The 14,102-nt window shown below is 44.1% G+C and overlaps 2 protein-coding genes across 3 annotated transcripts in view; one reads left to right on the top strand and one right to left on the bottom strand.

The window, feature by feature from the left end:
• The window catches only part of Aldh7a1 (aldehyde dehydrogenase 7 family member A1), a 47,369-nt gene extending 42,588 nt beyond the window's left edge, over positions 1 to 4,781 (top strand). The window contains exon 19 of the mRNA XM_051200773.1: positions 4,721 to 4,781. Coding sequence (XP_051056730.1) covers positions 4,721 to 4,773 — 53 coding nt within the window. The 3' untranslated portion in view covers positions 4,774 to 4,781. The remainder of the gene's footprint in view (positions 1 to 4,720) is intronic.
• Positions 4,782 to 10,338: 5,557 nt separating this feature from the next.
• The window catches only part of Gramd2b (GRAM domain containing 2B), a 59,609-nt gene continuing 55,845 nt past the window's right edge, over positions 10,339 to 14,102 (bottom strand). For both annotated transcript variants that reach the window (XM_051200758.1, XM_051200757.1), the window contains one exon: positions 10,339 to 11,558. In XM_051200758.1, the coding sequence (XP_051056715.1) occupies positions 11,517 to 11,558 (42 nt within the window). In that variant the 3' untranslated portion in view covers positions 10,339 to 11,516. The remainder of the gene's footprint in view (positions 11,559 to 14,102) is intronic.

Here is a 14,102-nt window from a genome sequence, read left to right as displayed (position 1 = left end):
GCCTGCTTTCTCATAGAACCTGGGACCACCAACTCTAGGATGGCACCACACACCATGGGCTGGGCCTTCCCGCATTGATCACTAATTGGAAAAATGCCTTATAGCTAGATCTTGTGGAGGCATTTCAACTGAGGTGTCTTCCTTTCTGGTGACTAGATTGTGTCCAGTTGACACAAAAGTTGCCTGTACACAGATTATCATGACCATCATCATCATCTCATATTTCTCATTGTGATTCAGGTGAGCTGGACTAACTGTGAAGTCACAGTTGGGGTTGAACTCAGTCTTGGGAAAGCACATGCCAAACAAGCCTGATGGCCTATGCTTAGTCCCTGTAATGCATGTGGAAGTGGCAGGAAAGAACGACTCCATAAAGTTGTCTTCCCTGTCATACGATTGCCATGGCTTACTGCATGCCCTCTGATATATCATACACTTCAGTTTGTTTTGGTGGAGGCTGTTGTCCCTCTAGTTAGCCCAGGTAGGGCACAGCTCTGTTCACCTTTTCCAGTTGCACATATTTCTTTTATCTAGGCCAAGTGACATTTGAAGTCTCTTCCAGACACAGCAGTTCAATGGCTTTATTCTTCCGGTACTAGTGAGCCAGGCATGCCTCCAGCTCCCCTTAGACAGCCACTTCATCTAGAAGAATGAATGAAACAGGCATGCACTTCTAGGCAGAACCTTCTTATTATAGATATACTTTAGCTGCTTGCACAGACTAGGGAAAATAAAGGGAAAACAGGATTGTTTACCATTAATTAGCCCAGGTAGAAACCATCCAGGGTGAACCTGTACCAGGCCTCTGGCTTCTAGTTGCTGTCTTGCATAGCTGGGGATAGCTCACTGCTATGTCTGTGTTTCAGTGGGTGGATGGGGCAGAGTATAGCCTCTCTTTCAGGGTGTGACCAGAAGTGGGCATGTGCCTTCCACACATTACATATGGGCAGAACTCAGTCACATAGCACATGCAGCCTTATGGACCCAACTTTACATGTGGAAGCTGCTCATTAGTCAAGAGCCCCATGTTGTATGTTGACAGGGCAGAGTGGGAATGGGGGAAGTAGCCTTCACCGCGGGCTGGAGTATCTTCCTCATGTGGTCTGACTGCCTGTCAGTGAGGATTCACTTCGATTCTTCTGTCATTTCCCAGGACAAATCAGAGCCATGTGCTTCTAGAAGCAGCCCATCATGGAAAATTCAAGGGTGATTAGGAAAGAGGGGAAGGAAAGAAAGGATTGTGGACAAGGGGGACAGCTGAAGCTAGGGCTTGCAGTGTTGGAAACCCTGTGGTGGCCACTGGGTAGACCAGAAGGCCTGTCTACCTGGAAAAGGCTGGCTGATAAACGAGAAGTGGGTAGCCAGAACAACAGGGTTGTGGTCAGTGCTGTTCTCAGCTGCCACTGCTTCATTTTCTATGCTCAGTGTTTCTTCTTTTATGGTCCCTGGCATCTAGGGGTCCTGGATTTGTGCTATGATTCCTAACACCAGGCCATACATGAAACACCAGGGAACCATCTCTCTTTTAAGGCACAATATCCTTCTCTACAAATGATAGTAGTCTTATCTACCACATTTCTTCAACATGTTTGAGCAGAGCTGTAATCCTGAGCTGGTGTGAATGTGCCTTTCTGTCTTGCAGATAGGGACATGTGGGACCTGCTTAGCTTCCCTTCCCAGGCAGATCAGAGACAAGGTGAGTGGTGCTTGTGTAGCCTCACATTGCTGCTTTTCTTTGATCAGTTTCCAATTGACCCCTAAATGACCTCAGGGCTACTGAAGGTGCCAGCCAGTGCTGGGATGTAGAGAGTCACAGCAGCAGACCTGCAGAGTAAGATTCCATAGGCTCAAGAGAAAAAAAAAAAAAAAAAAAAAAACAAAAACCAAAAAACAAACAAAACCCACCACAATGTTTTGAGAGACAAGCTTGGCATATTTTAGTGGCAGGTTGTTACCTAAAACAAAACAAACAGTGGGTGGATGAACTCACAGTGTGTCACTCCCCAGAGATTGCAGAAGTCTTAGAGAAGATAAATTATTATCAGGTTGGCTTACTGTAAGGCTTTGCTTGGTTGGGAGTGAGAAATGAGACCTCAGCCCTTTCTCCCATTTAATCTGAGGGAAGCTTGGCTCTCAACTGCAGCCAGGCTGGAATTCCCCAGCCACTCACTCACCTTGTTACATCTAAGATCTAGGATGGGACCTCTGGCTTCAGCGTCTGTTCCATGAGCCTAGACTAACCACGAGATATGTGTGTGTGTGTGCACCTGTGCACATGTGTGCATCTGTGTGTGTGTGTGTACCTGATGAGATGGCTCAGTAAGTAAAGGCCTGAAAGCAAGCGGCAGCTGGCTTCAATTTCTTGTCTTTCTGTACCCGAGTCTCACTATGTAGCCCTGGCTGGGACTCTCTTGGTAGACCAGGCTAGCCTCAAACTCATAGAGATCCACCAGCCTCTGTTTCTTCAGGCTCTGGGATTAAAAGTGTGTGCCACCATGCTGAGCAAGACATGCTCTTGAAAAGAAATTAGTGTGGAACTTTCTAGTGGGTGAATCTGGCCTTGGATTCCACAGTGCAGTAGCAACAGCAGCCTGGATTATGGTATCACTGTGCTCATTATCTTGTAGGATTTCCTTCAAGTCATCAGAATTGTGTCATTGTTCCCATTGCAATGGGCATGATAGATAAATACTTAACAAGGCAAAACCTCCAAAGCTCACCACTAATAATTCATGGAAGAGAAGTTTGAAGTTAGAGATGTGGGGTCTGGAATCTGTGATCTTAGCTCCTGAGAAATTTGCACTCTAGCCTTCCCATCACTGGGCTTAGGAATGGCATTTTCTTCAGAGTTTCTCTTTCCTGGGACTTTTTATGATGTAAAGGTTCTTTGTCTGGTCCAGATTCAATCTGAATGTGCAAAATATTTATAAAAATTTCTAATTTTGTGGTAATGGATAAATGACAAATTTCCTTGGGGAAGAAAAAAAATACTTTCTATACTCCTAGTTTAGTAGTTTGCTGTGAATCAAACTGAGAGAAAAGAGGAGACAGACTAACATGGGAAATTTTAAAGATTTATTTTAAACTGTGTGTCTGTGTGTGAGTATGTGCATATGAGTGTTGTGCCTGTGGAGTGGGATTTCCTGGAGCTGGAATTACACGTGATTGTGAGCCACTCCCTGTGGATGCTGGGAATTAAATTTGGGTTCTCTGCAATTACAGTGGGTGTTCTCAATCACTGAGACTTCTGTCTATCTCTGAGGTACATGGTTTTATAGGTGTTAGGTTTGCGTGTGTGGCAGAGAAACCACCCCAGAGCAGTTAAAATCAGATCTAGATACGTACCACCACTCCCAGTTTATGTAGTTCTAGGGGTGGAAATGAGGACTTTGACATTGCTAGGCAACCCTGTGGTGTTCTGAATGAAAATGGCCCCAATAGGCTCATAGGGAGTGGCACTATTAGGAGGTGTGGCCTTGTTGGAGGAAGTATATCGCTGGTTTCAGAAGCTCAGTCTCTCTTTCTTGTAGATCCAGATGTAGAATTTTTAGCTCCTTCTCCAGAACCATGTTTATCTGTACACTACCATCCTTCCCACCATGGTGATAATGAACTGAACCTCTGAACTGTAAGCTAGCCCCAATTAAATGTTTTTCTTTGTAAAGTTGCTGCGGTCATGGTGTTTCTTCACAGCAATAGAATCCCTTACTGAGACTGAGCCACATATCCAGCCCTAGATGGTAGCAAACTCACTGTGGTTAGACAGAGCCTTTCCCAGAGCCTCAGTCAGGAAAGCAGTGTGCCTGTGGCAGTTATTAAGGCAATTGCAATGCAAGAAATGAGCTAGTTACTGTGGCTTCAAGAACTCCAGCCCCAGAGAGAGATGGTACCCTAGCCGATCACTAGCAATTGTTTGGCACTGTCTTAGATAATTTTCTATTGCTGTGAAGAGACACCATAACCAAGGAAATTTAGAAAAGAAAGCATTTAATTGGGAGTTTGCTTACAGTTTAGGAGGGCGACTCCATGACTATCATGGTAGAGAGCATGGCACCAGGTAGGCTGGGGCTTTTGAAACTTCAAAGTCCATCCTCAATGATATAGCTCACCCAGCAAGGCTTTACCTCCCAATGTTGGTATTCAGGCATCTGTTCTGTCCTGCCCTTGGGGTTCTGACAGGATACACCCTCAGCTGCAGCCACTAAGAGCACTACCTGTGTACATTCACTATGTTCCCTTTTTAAAGGTCCCTGCCCACCTCTCGTCCTCTCTCTCTTCCTTTTGCTCCTCCTGTCTGTTCCTCTTTCTCTCTCCGCTTCCCTTTCCTCTTTCCTGATGCTCCTGCTCCTGGAGGCCAGTCTCCCTCCTCCCCTTTTCCTTTTTATGATTCTTTTCTCTTAATAAAAAACCCTTCTGCTTGAATCCTGTTGCAGGGCATCTTTCTTTCGAGCACCATTTTTCTTAAATTACAACACCTAATCCTTCCCAAACAGTTCCACCAACCATGGACAGAGCATTCAGATATATGAGCCTATGGGGCTATTCTCATCCAAAGCACAGCAGTTACCATGTTTACAATTGGTACCCAATACCAAAAAATATTTAAAAATGATAATTATCAAACATTAATAAGGGAATATTTTGGAGATCCCATATAGTTCATAAGAAACAGATTCATGATGAGATAGCCCATTTGAATCTAAATGTTCCCTTTCTACAGACTCAGCTTGTGGGAGTCGTACACACTCCTGGATATATGCCTTTGGAAGTTAGACCTACTTACAGCCATGAGATGAACAGCCTTCAGCACATGCTCTTAGTACCATGATGTTCTGTGTAAATGTGTGGGACCAGGAAACCATGGACTGGACCCAGGGAGATGGTGAGCCAAAATGATCGTTCCTTGTGTAAACTGTCCTCTCAGGTTCTTTGTTCTGACACAGGTAAAAGAGACAAAGCTTGTGTTCATGTATTTCCCCATAGCCAGGATCTAAGCAGCATGGCTATGCACGAGGACAAACATCTATACTGAAAGACTTAAACTATCAAAGACATGAAATGGAGCCCAAATAATTGAAATGAAGGGCAGTCTGACCCAGAAAGCTGACCAAGGCCACTGTCACTTAGTTCCTGGAATTTGCTAACCACCTGCAACCTCTGACTTACAAGGCCCTAAGATAGCCAGATACCAAGAAGGTAACCCTCCCCCAAGGAACTCAAGGGGGAACAAACTGCCCCTCCGGTCAATGTGTCAGCAGGGTCCTAGAGAAACAAAGAGATAGCTGCAACACCCGTTTGCTTAGGTAAGATTGATTAGCACCCTAAATAGTGAGACCATCTAAAACGATAAAGAGCATGCTAGAGCCCATGACTCTGGTCACGTACTCAATGGTCAGAGGGTCACAGCCCCTCCTTAAGCTTGTGGGTTTTGCCTTTAAAAATGCTTGTGCCTGGAGAATGATGCTTCTTTCTAGCCTGCGTGCTGAGGGGGACCATTTGCGCAAAAACGTTTCCCATTCATTAAAACCTCTTGCATGTTGCATCAACTGGACTGGACATTTAGTTCTTGGGGGAACTGACCGAAACAGGGAGACTCCTCGTTCTGAGGGTCTTACAATACAAGGAAAGGAAGCAGAATGGTCGGTCTAGTGTCAGCTCCACGAGCTGATCCTGGCTGTTTGGTCACCTTTGCTAGCTCAGGCACTGTTTATTTTATTTAGTTTTGAATTTTTATTTTCATTTGTATGGGTGTTTTGCCTGCTATATGTCTGTGCATGTGCATGCCTGTTGTTCCAGGAGGCCAGAAGGAGGCATTAGATTTTCATTGCAGTTTACAGACGCATGTAACAGTTGCATGGGTGCTAGGAATCAAATCCAGATCCTCTGAAAGAACAGCCAGTGTTCTTAACCACTGAACCATCTCTCCAGCCCTCCAGTACTATTTATGAAGCTGGACACAGAGAATGGGGGTGGCATAATTTGTCCTTTACATATGCCATGGCCTGATTCGTTATAAAGTTTACCCAAATATCAGGAAGTGGCCCACATATAGAAGGTATGAAAGTGCCAGAACAAAAGATTATAAAAACATTGGTTTAGAAATAGGAAACCTTGTATTTTTCCAGGAAGACCATGTATCTGGTTTTATGCAGCTGCTTTAATAGCAGGAGTGGCCATGTGGAAATATTTACCTGGAGGAGAACCAAGAGGAAAGCAGAGAAGCTTTCCCAGTCATCGCTCTCAGAGGCAAATGTGCAATCTGCTCCCACACTTCCCCAGGTCCTCATCAGAGCAAAGTTTCAGTGCCATGCTGTAGCTTTGGCATCCTCACGGTTGTTACTTCATGTTGTCACCTGTTTTCTGGACAGAATTTAGAACCCTGAACTACTGCCATGTACAAGTGGAAGGTTCCCGTTCTCCAGCCATGTTCTTCTTCGTTGACTAAATTAGGTTTGGGGATAACCCCAAGACCTGTCTTCTTGAGGCCATAGTTGATGTTCCCACTGGCTATTACATGGCCCCTGGGAAAGGGAAACTAATTAGTTTTTCATGTGATTTGTCCCAAATGACTACCAAATTCTTATTTTAGAAACTCACTTTCATATTATTTGTTATTTTTTGTTTGTGTTCATGAGTAACGTGTGTGTGTGTGCAGGTATATACATGTGTGCACATGGAGACTAGAGGTTAGTGTTGTGTGTCTTCCTTATTGAGAAGGAGTACCTCGCTGAGTCTGGAGCTCACTGATTCAGCTCAACTGGCTAGTCAGCAGGCATTAGAGATCTCCTCATTATGCCTCTCCAGGATCAGGATTATGGGCATATGCCACTGTGCCCCACTTTTTGTGTAGGTATTAGGGATCCAACTTAGGTCCTTATGTTGTGTAGCAATCATTTCTGAATGGGCTATTTTGTTGTTGTTGTTGCTTTGTTTTTTTCAGCAGGGTTTCTCTGTGTAGCTTTGTAGATCAGGCTGGCTTCAAACTCGACTCTGCCTCCCAAGTGCTGGGATTAAAGGTGTGTTCCACCACCGCCTGGCTTGAATGGGCCATTTTAAAAATAATGATTATTGCTGATACTGAAGTACAAGTTAGGTGAATACTTGAGGAATTCAAACTCCTTGAAATTGTCCTAAAACCATCATTTAAGGGGCTGGAAAAAGTGCTTGCAACAATAGCTGATGACCTGGCCTGAGTTTAATTCAGGTACTCACATGATACACACTGTAACTAGAGAAAGGACTCCCACATGTTCTCTGACCTCCACACACTTGCCGGGGCACATGTGTGTCCACACACACACGTGCACATGCATACACACACACACACACACAAACACACACACACACAGGCATATACTAAATATAATTTAAAAACTTCACACAGAGACTTGCACATGAAATAAATAAAACGTAATTTAGAAACTCCGTTCAGAAGTCCATTTAGGACCTATGGATGTAGCACTCACAACACTAAATAAAATGGATGTGGGAGTTGCACACCTGTAGTCCAAATCTCCACAGGTGGAAGCAGGAAAGTCAGGTGTTCTAGGTCATCTTTGGCAAAATATCAGGGTTGAAGCCTGCCTGAGCCACGTGGGACTCTGTCTCAAAACCACATCTGGGGAAAAGGAAGACTGGCTGAGTTTACTGCCGTGGTACAGGGTTAGAGGAAGTGGAGCTAGAGGGAAACATGAGCATCCCACCCCGCCTACTGACGCACAGAAGAGTCCGAATCACCATGAACTGTAGCCTTTGAGGTTTCCCAAGAATTAAAACGCTGTGTATGCTGACCTGAAGTGCATGCACTTCCCTGATCAGTGTGCTAATAGGATTCTGGTCATGGGGTGACACCTGAGCACAGGCAGAGATCAAGTGACTGGACTTAACACACTAATTTAAGCTGCGAGTTTCACATAGGTGAAGATTAAATGAATTAGTCATACCCTGATGATGGGAATGTATATTTAGGATAACAGGGTATAGTTTCATTCTTTTTTTTATCTTTTTAAAAACATTTACTTCGTGTGTGTGTGTGTGTGTGTGTGTGTGTGTGTGTGTGTGTGTGTGTGTATGTTTATGTGTTTACCAGTGTCTGAGAAGGCCAGAGGGCATTGGATGCCCTGAAGTTATAGGTGGTTGTAAGCTCCCTGATATGGCTGCTGAAAATTGAACTCAAGTCCTCTGGAGGAAAAATTGTGTGTGTGTGCATGTGTGTTTTTTTTTTCCCCAAGACAGGGTTTTTCTGTGTAGCTTTGGAGCCTGTCCTGGAACTTGATTTGTAGACCAGGCTGGCTTTGAACTCTTAGAGATCCGCCCGCCTCTGCCTCTCAAGTACTGGGATTAAAGATGTGTGCCACCACCACCCAATTTCAGCTTGTGTTTTTAAGCATGGACCCAACTCCCCAGTCCAGTTCTCAGTTTCTTAAAAAGTTAATCATATACTTGCCATGAGATGTAGCCTTTCAATTCTTAGCCGTTTTCCAAGGAGAAATGAAAATACCCATATAGACTTGTACTAGAATAGTTATAGTAGTTTTCTGTCTGTCTATTGGTTTTTATGAGACAGGGTTTCTCTGTGTAGCCCTGACTGTCCTGGAACTTACTTTGTAGACCAGGCTGGCATTGAACTCACATAGACCCATCTGCCTCTGCCTCCCAAGTTCTGGGACTAAAGTCATGCACCACTATGTCCAGCTTATTTATATTTTAAAAATATTTTAATTTCATTTGTATGAGTGTTTGCCTGCATATATGTATGTGCACTACATATGTGCAGTGCCTAAGGAGGCCAGAAGAGGGAGTTGTGACTCATGTATACATAGGCAGTTCAGTCACAGCGCTCAAAGGAAGGGACAAGGGGGCAAGGGAATCTTACATGGCCAGAGCCTGAGAATGCAGGAGGGAAGGAGCCTAAATATGCCTGGGGCCAAACCTTCTTCGTCATCCCATTGGCATACTGTAACAGGGAGCGCGGAAAGGAAAACAAAGGAACTGGTGTCGCTACACTAATGTATGCACAGGCAGCTGAGGGCTATCAGGAACTGACAAAGCAACACTCTCAGGGAATATTTGCAGCTTTCTGCAGACAGGAGGAATGCTTTTGTCTAGAATGTGCTTAAAACAGGCGGAGGAGGCTGGAGACAGCTCAGCGGCTAAGAGCACTTGCTGCTCTTGAGAGGCCCTGTGTTTGGTTCCCAATACCCACATGCTGGCTTACAATCATGTAACCACACTTCCAGGGAATCTGATGCCATCTTTTGGTCTCCATGGGCACCAGGCATATACAAGGTACATACATACACACATACACACATACATGCAGGCAAAATAACTCAAAAAATAGGATAAACATATCTTTTAGAAACTAGGTAAAGTGTTGGCAGGACAAATGGATGCATATTTCTCCACGCTGCATTTCTCATAGTTCTGTGTATTAAGGCTACTTTCAGAAAGAATTGTCAAAGTGAGGCTATCTGGCCAGATTCTTAAAAACCTAAAGGATAATGAGTTGTGTGATTTCATAAAGACCCATTTAAACTGGCTTTATCTGCTGCCAGATGGCTTCAAAGATAATTCTTGGAGGTTGGATGTGACATGTGCTTTTAATCCCATTACTTGGAAGGCAGAGGTAAACAGACCTTTGTGAGTTTGAGAACAGCCTGATCTATACAACAAGTTCCAGCAAGAGCTACACAGTAAGACCCCCATCTCAAGAAATACTTTTCCATGTAAAACTGATATTTACCTAATGATTGTTTTACCTGATTATTTCCAAGTGGCAGAACAGTAACTGTGGGGTCAGTGAGGTCTTAGTGTTAAAAGTGCTTGTAGAGCAACTGGACAGTCTAAGTTTGATGGCTGGAAGTTGTGGTTTAGAGAGAGAACCGACTCCTGAAAGTTGTTCTCTCTAACATTTTGCATGTGCACACAGACACATGTGCAGATGAAGAAAGAGGAGGAGAAGACGGTACCTGTTAGGAGGGAACAAAGCTGTATGCTTCAGAGACAGCATCAATCCACACTGGTTCTTCTCCTTTGGCACTTGAAGTCTCATGAATAAAATGGGCAGGAGGATGGCAGACTATCTTGTCTGAGGCCACACACCTCATAAAATATCAATCAAACCTAGGGATCAGACATTTGTCTGTTGATTTCACAGCTCATTTCCTTTCCTGGATACCATTATAACATCCCCCGATTTTTTTATTTTTTATTTTTGTATTTTTGAAATAAATGCTCCATGGTGGTGGTGAGTATGAAGTTGAAAGTTGTAGTGAAGGAAACTTAAAAAGCACAGGAAGTCTTAAGTAAAAGAATTCACAAACCCAGGACACAGTGTTAGGTAGAGAGTTTTAGCCAATGAGTATTTATTAAAAGCCAGTGCACCAGGCACAGTTACCCAGTAGGCTGACAAATACAAATGATGTAACCAATCCACTTATTAGCCTATCTGATTAAATAAAATACATTTCATAGAAATGATTATAAAACGCATTGCAGACAGAATGTTTTATACTTACAGATCTTACGGTACCCTGGATAATTATTAATAAAACAAAACAACAACAACAACAAAAAAAACCACATCCAACCCAAACTGTAAGTAAAGTTAGCCAACCACCACTTACTGTTTTATTGTAGGAGAAAGACATCCGATTACCAGGCTGAGTTGGGATTTAGAGCCCAACACAGACATCCAGTTACTGAACAGCTCCCGTGGTCCACTTAGAATCTTAGAAACAGTATTTTCCATTGCATATTAAAACATTATTACAGTGTTTGGCCTGAAGATTAGTTTTGGTTTCATAGTGAATCTAATTTAGTATTTCAGTTCCCCTCCTCCAAGATTCCTGGTCAGAGGAGGGGGAGAATCACTCCAATTAAGTACTAGTCACGGGGAACAAAACAGCATAACAGCCCATTTAGTGCACTTTACCAGACATGCTTATAAAACTGAATTGAGATATTAAATCGCATAGACGAAAGAAGTCAGAGCATAAGAGCAGAAGGAAAAAAAATAGAGACAAAAAACGCGGGTGTTTGAAGCAAGCCTGTTCATCTGGAGCTATTCACCACCTTGTTGGAGGCTCATGGCTAATCTTTTAAAGAACCATATTGAGCTTGTTGGTCTATGGCACCCTTTAGGTCCGAAGGTTGGTTGGGACGGGTGAAGGGAGCGAAGAGGAGGCTGGGAAGGGCTGAAAAGCATGGAGTGCAGTGTTAACTGACCATCACCATAACCCTCTCGATACAGGCTTCTTCCGGGACCTTGCTCATCTCCCGAGATGGGTCTGTTTCCTTCAGGCAGCAGCAGAGACAAGGTCAACTTTTATTGCACAAAAGCAAAATCATTCCCTTTCCCCCCTTCCTGAGCTGGAGCCCTCCAAGTGCAAACACATGTGGATTCTCAGCCTCTTGCACCTCTGGCCAGCAGGGGGCGCACACCAGGCTCTCTCGGGAAGCACCTTCTTCGAGGGAAAATATGAGGTATTCTGTTGCCTCCAGCATCTGGTCACTCAGTCACCATTCTCAAGCAGCTTTTGTAAGTTGTTCTGTATCTTGAAACAATAAGAGAGATGTCATTGTTATACATTGTTATAAGTTACAATATGTATCCTGAGAGTGAGTGTATATATAGATATGCAGGCAAATATCGTGCACTAAAATAATTTATTTTATAAAGCAACTATAGTTTCCCCTCCCTCCTGAGACATTTTCTTAATTGCTGATTGATGCAGGATGACTCAGAGGTCAACACCATTCCTAGGCAGGTGGGCCTGGGGTACATAAGAGAAATAAGTAAGACCTGAGTTTCTACCACCCAAATGGTAGGTCCCTACTGTCTGTAATTCCAGTTTGAGGTGGTGTGTGTGTGTGTGTGTGTGTGTGTCCAATTCCCTCCTCTGGCTTCTACATGCATTGCATATATGAGGTGCAAATAGGTACAGGCAGTCAAAACACTCAGGTACATAAATTTTTTTTTAAATCTAAAAAAAAAAAAAAAAAAAAAAAAAAAATTGGGGTTGGGGAGAACCCTCAGTGGGTCAGAGCATTTGCTGTTTTTGCAGAGAACCTAGTTCCAGTTTCCAGCATCACATAGTGGCTTACAACTGTCTATAACTCCGGCTACAGGTTCCAGGGGATCCGATACTCTTTCTTCTGTACTCTCTAGGCACCAAGCCCTTATGTGATGCTCATATATACCTGCAGACAAAGTACTCACACATATAAAAGTCTTAAAAGAGAGGAGAAAGAAAGGAAACTGAGCAAGCCAGTAGACAGCACTGCTCCATGGTCTCTGCTTCAGTTCCTGCCTTGGCTTCCCTGGATGATGTACTGTAAGCTGAAATAGGTCCATTGTCCCCAAGATGCGACCGGTCAGCGTTTTATCACGGTGGCAGAGAAGCAAAACAGGATAGTGGGCCTATATCATTTTGCCTATGACCAGCATAAAGGCTCTGTAGTAATTCTCAACTCTAGGCTAGATATTTAGGGGACAGTTCTGACTGTCAAGCCTGACAACCTGAGTTTGACCCCTAGAACCCATGCTGATTCCCACAAATTGTCCATATGTGCTCAGTGGTATTGTGTGTAAATGCGCGTGTGCACACACACACACACACACACACACACACACACACACATAAATGTGAAAAAGAAAAAGCAAACAGTGCCAGACAATAGTGGCACATGCTTTTAATCCCAGTAATCAGGAGGCAGAAACAGATGGATCTATGAGTTTGAGGTCAGTCTGGGCTATAGAGTGAGTTCCAGAACAGTTGGATTACACAGAGAAACCCTGTTTCAGAGAAGAGAGAGAGAGAGAGAGAGAGAGAGAGAGAGAGAGAGAGAGAGAGAGAGAGAGAAAGGGGGGAAGAAAAGGTAAACACACCCATTAACACAAACAAAAAAAAAAAACAAACAAAAGATAAATAAGCAGCAGATAGCCAAAACCCCGGCAGCTAACAAATATATCCTATGCTGATTTTCAGGCGTATTAGAAAATATAAATGGGGGTCATGGAGATGGCTTGATAGGTAAAAACACATGCAAGTTTATGGACCTCAGTTGTGTTCCTGGAAAAGAAATGACTCCCAAAAGTTGTCCTCTGACCCCTACGTGTGTCCAGGGGCACATGTATACACACTCCTTATATCCCCTCACGTCCCATAATAATAAGTAGAAAATATTAAAAAAAACTCATAATGGGATTCACAGTGGAGACATCTGAGGACAGACTTCATGGGACTTGAGGGGGAGGAGCAGTGGGGGTTCACCCTTGGGTTTCCTGTGAGGGTAACTGAGGAATGATCATGAGGCTTGGATATGAACAGTCTCTGATGGCAGAAAGACATTGCTGCAAAAAACTGAGTCACGCCTCAGGATTTCCCACAGCTCATCTGCGGCGAGCCTGTTCGTTCCCAGGCTATGCCAGGCAACTGCTCAACTGCCTCTGGGAACATTTTGGCCCTGATCTACTTTTTACAGACTTTGCTTTGAGATGCAAGTGGTTGCCTTTCATTTCTAGCAGTCTCCCTTGCTGCTCAGCTGAGCTGGGTTTGAGCCCCACACAGACACGCCAACTGCGGATGGTGAACAAATCCTTTTGTGGCGTCCTGGCAGGGCCTGGCAGGGGAGGAGGGAGAAAGGATTTTGTGTGTGTCTGAACCAAACAGTAAAACTGAAAAACAACAGTGCCCCACCCTGGGAGCAGTAGGGAAAGGATTAGAGCAAAACCAAGGGAGTTACCAGATGTGAAAGGAGAAATAAACCCTGATAATAAGGTGTATCTCTAGGATAGGTATGAATGGTTTCCTCGTCCTCATTCCTCCTCTTACCATCTTAAAGCTAAGAATGAAGCTAAGGACAGACGTGACCCTGGGAAGATACTTTGGCGATAGAAGCCTACGAGCAGAAAATCAGGAGGCAAATTTATTTATTGTGGGGATTGAACCCACACCCTCTTAAGGGCTGAAGCCAGAGGACCTGCTCCCCACCCCCAGACAGAGTTCCTCTATGTAGCCCTGGTTGTCCTGGAACTTTGTAGACCAGGCTGGCCAGAAACTCAGAGATCTTCCTGCCCTTGCCTCCCAAGAGCTAGG

This window comes from Phodopus roborovskii, unplaced genomic scaffold (genome assembly GCF_943737965.1).
Source record: "Phodopus roborovskii unplaced genomic scaffold, PHOROB, whole genome shotgun sequence".
In the NCBI taxonomy this organism is placed as follows: domain Eukaryota; kingdom Metazoa; phylum Chordata; class Mammalia; order Rodentia; family Cricetidae; genus Phodopus; species Phodopus roborovskii.
The sequence above is the reverse complement of the archived record's forward strand: the minus strand, read 5'-3'. Positions and strand labels throughout refer to the sequence as shown.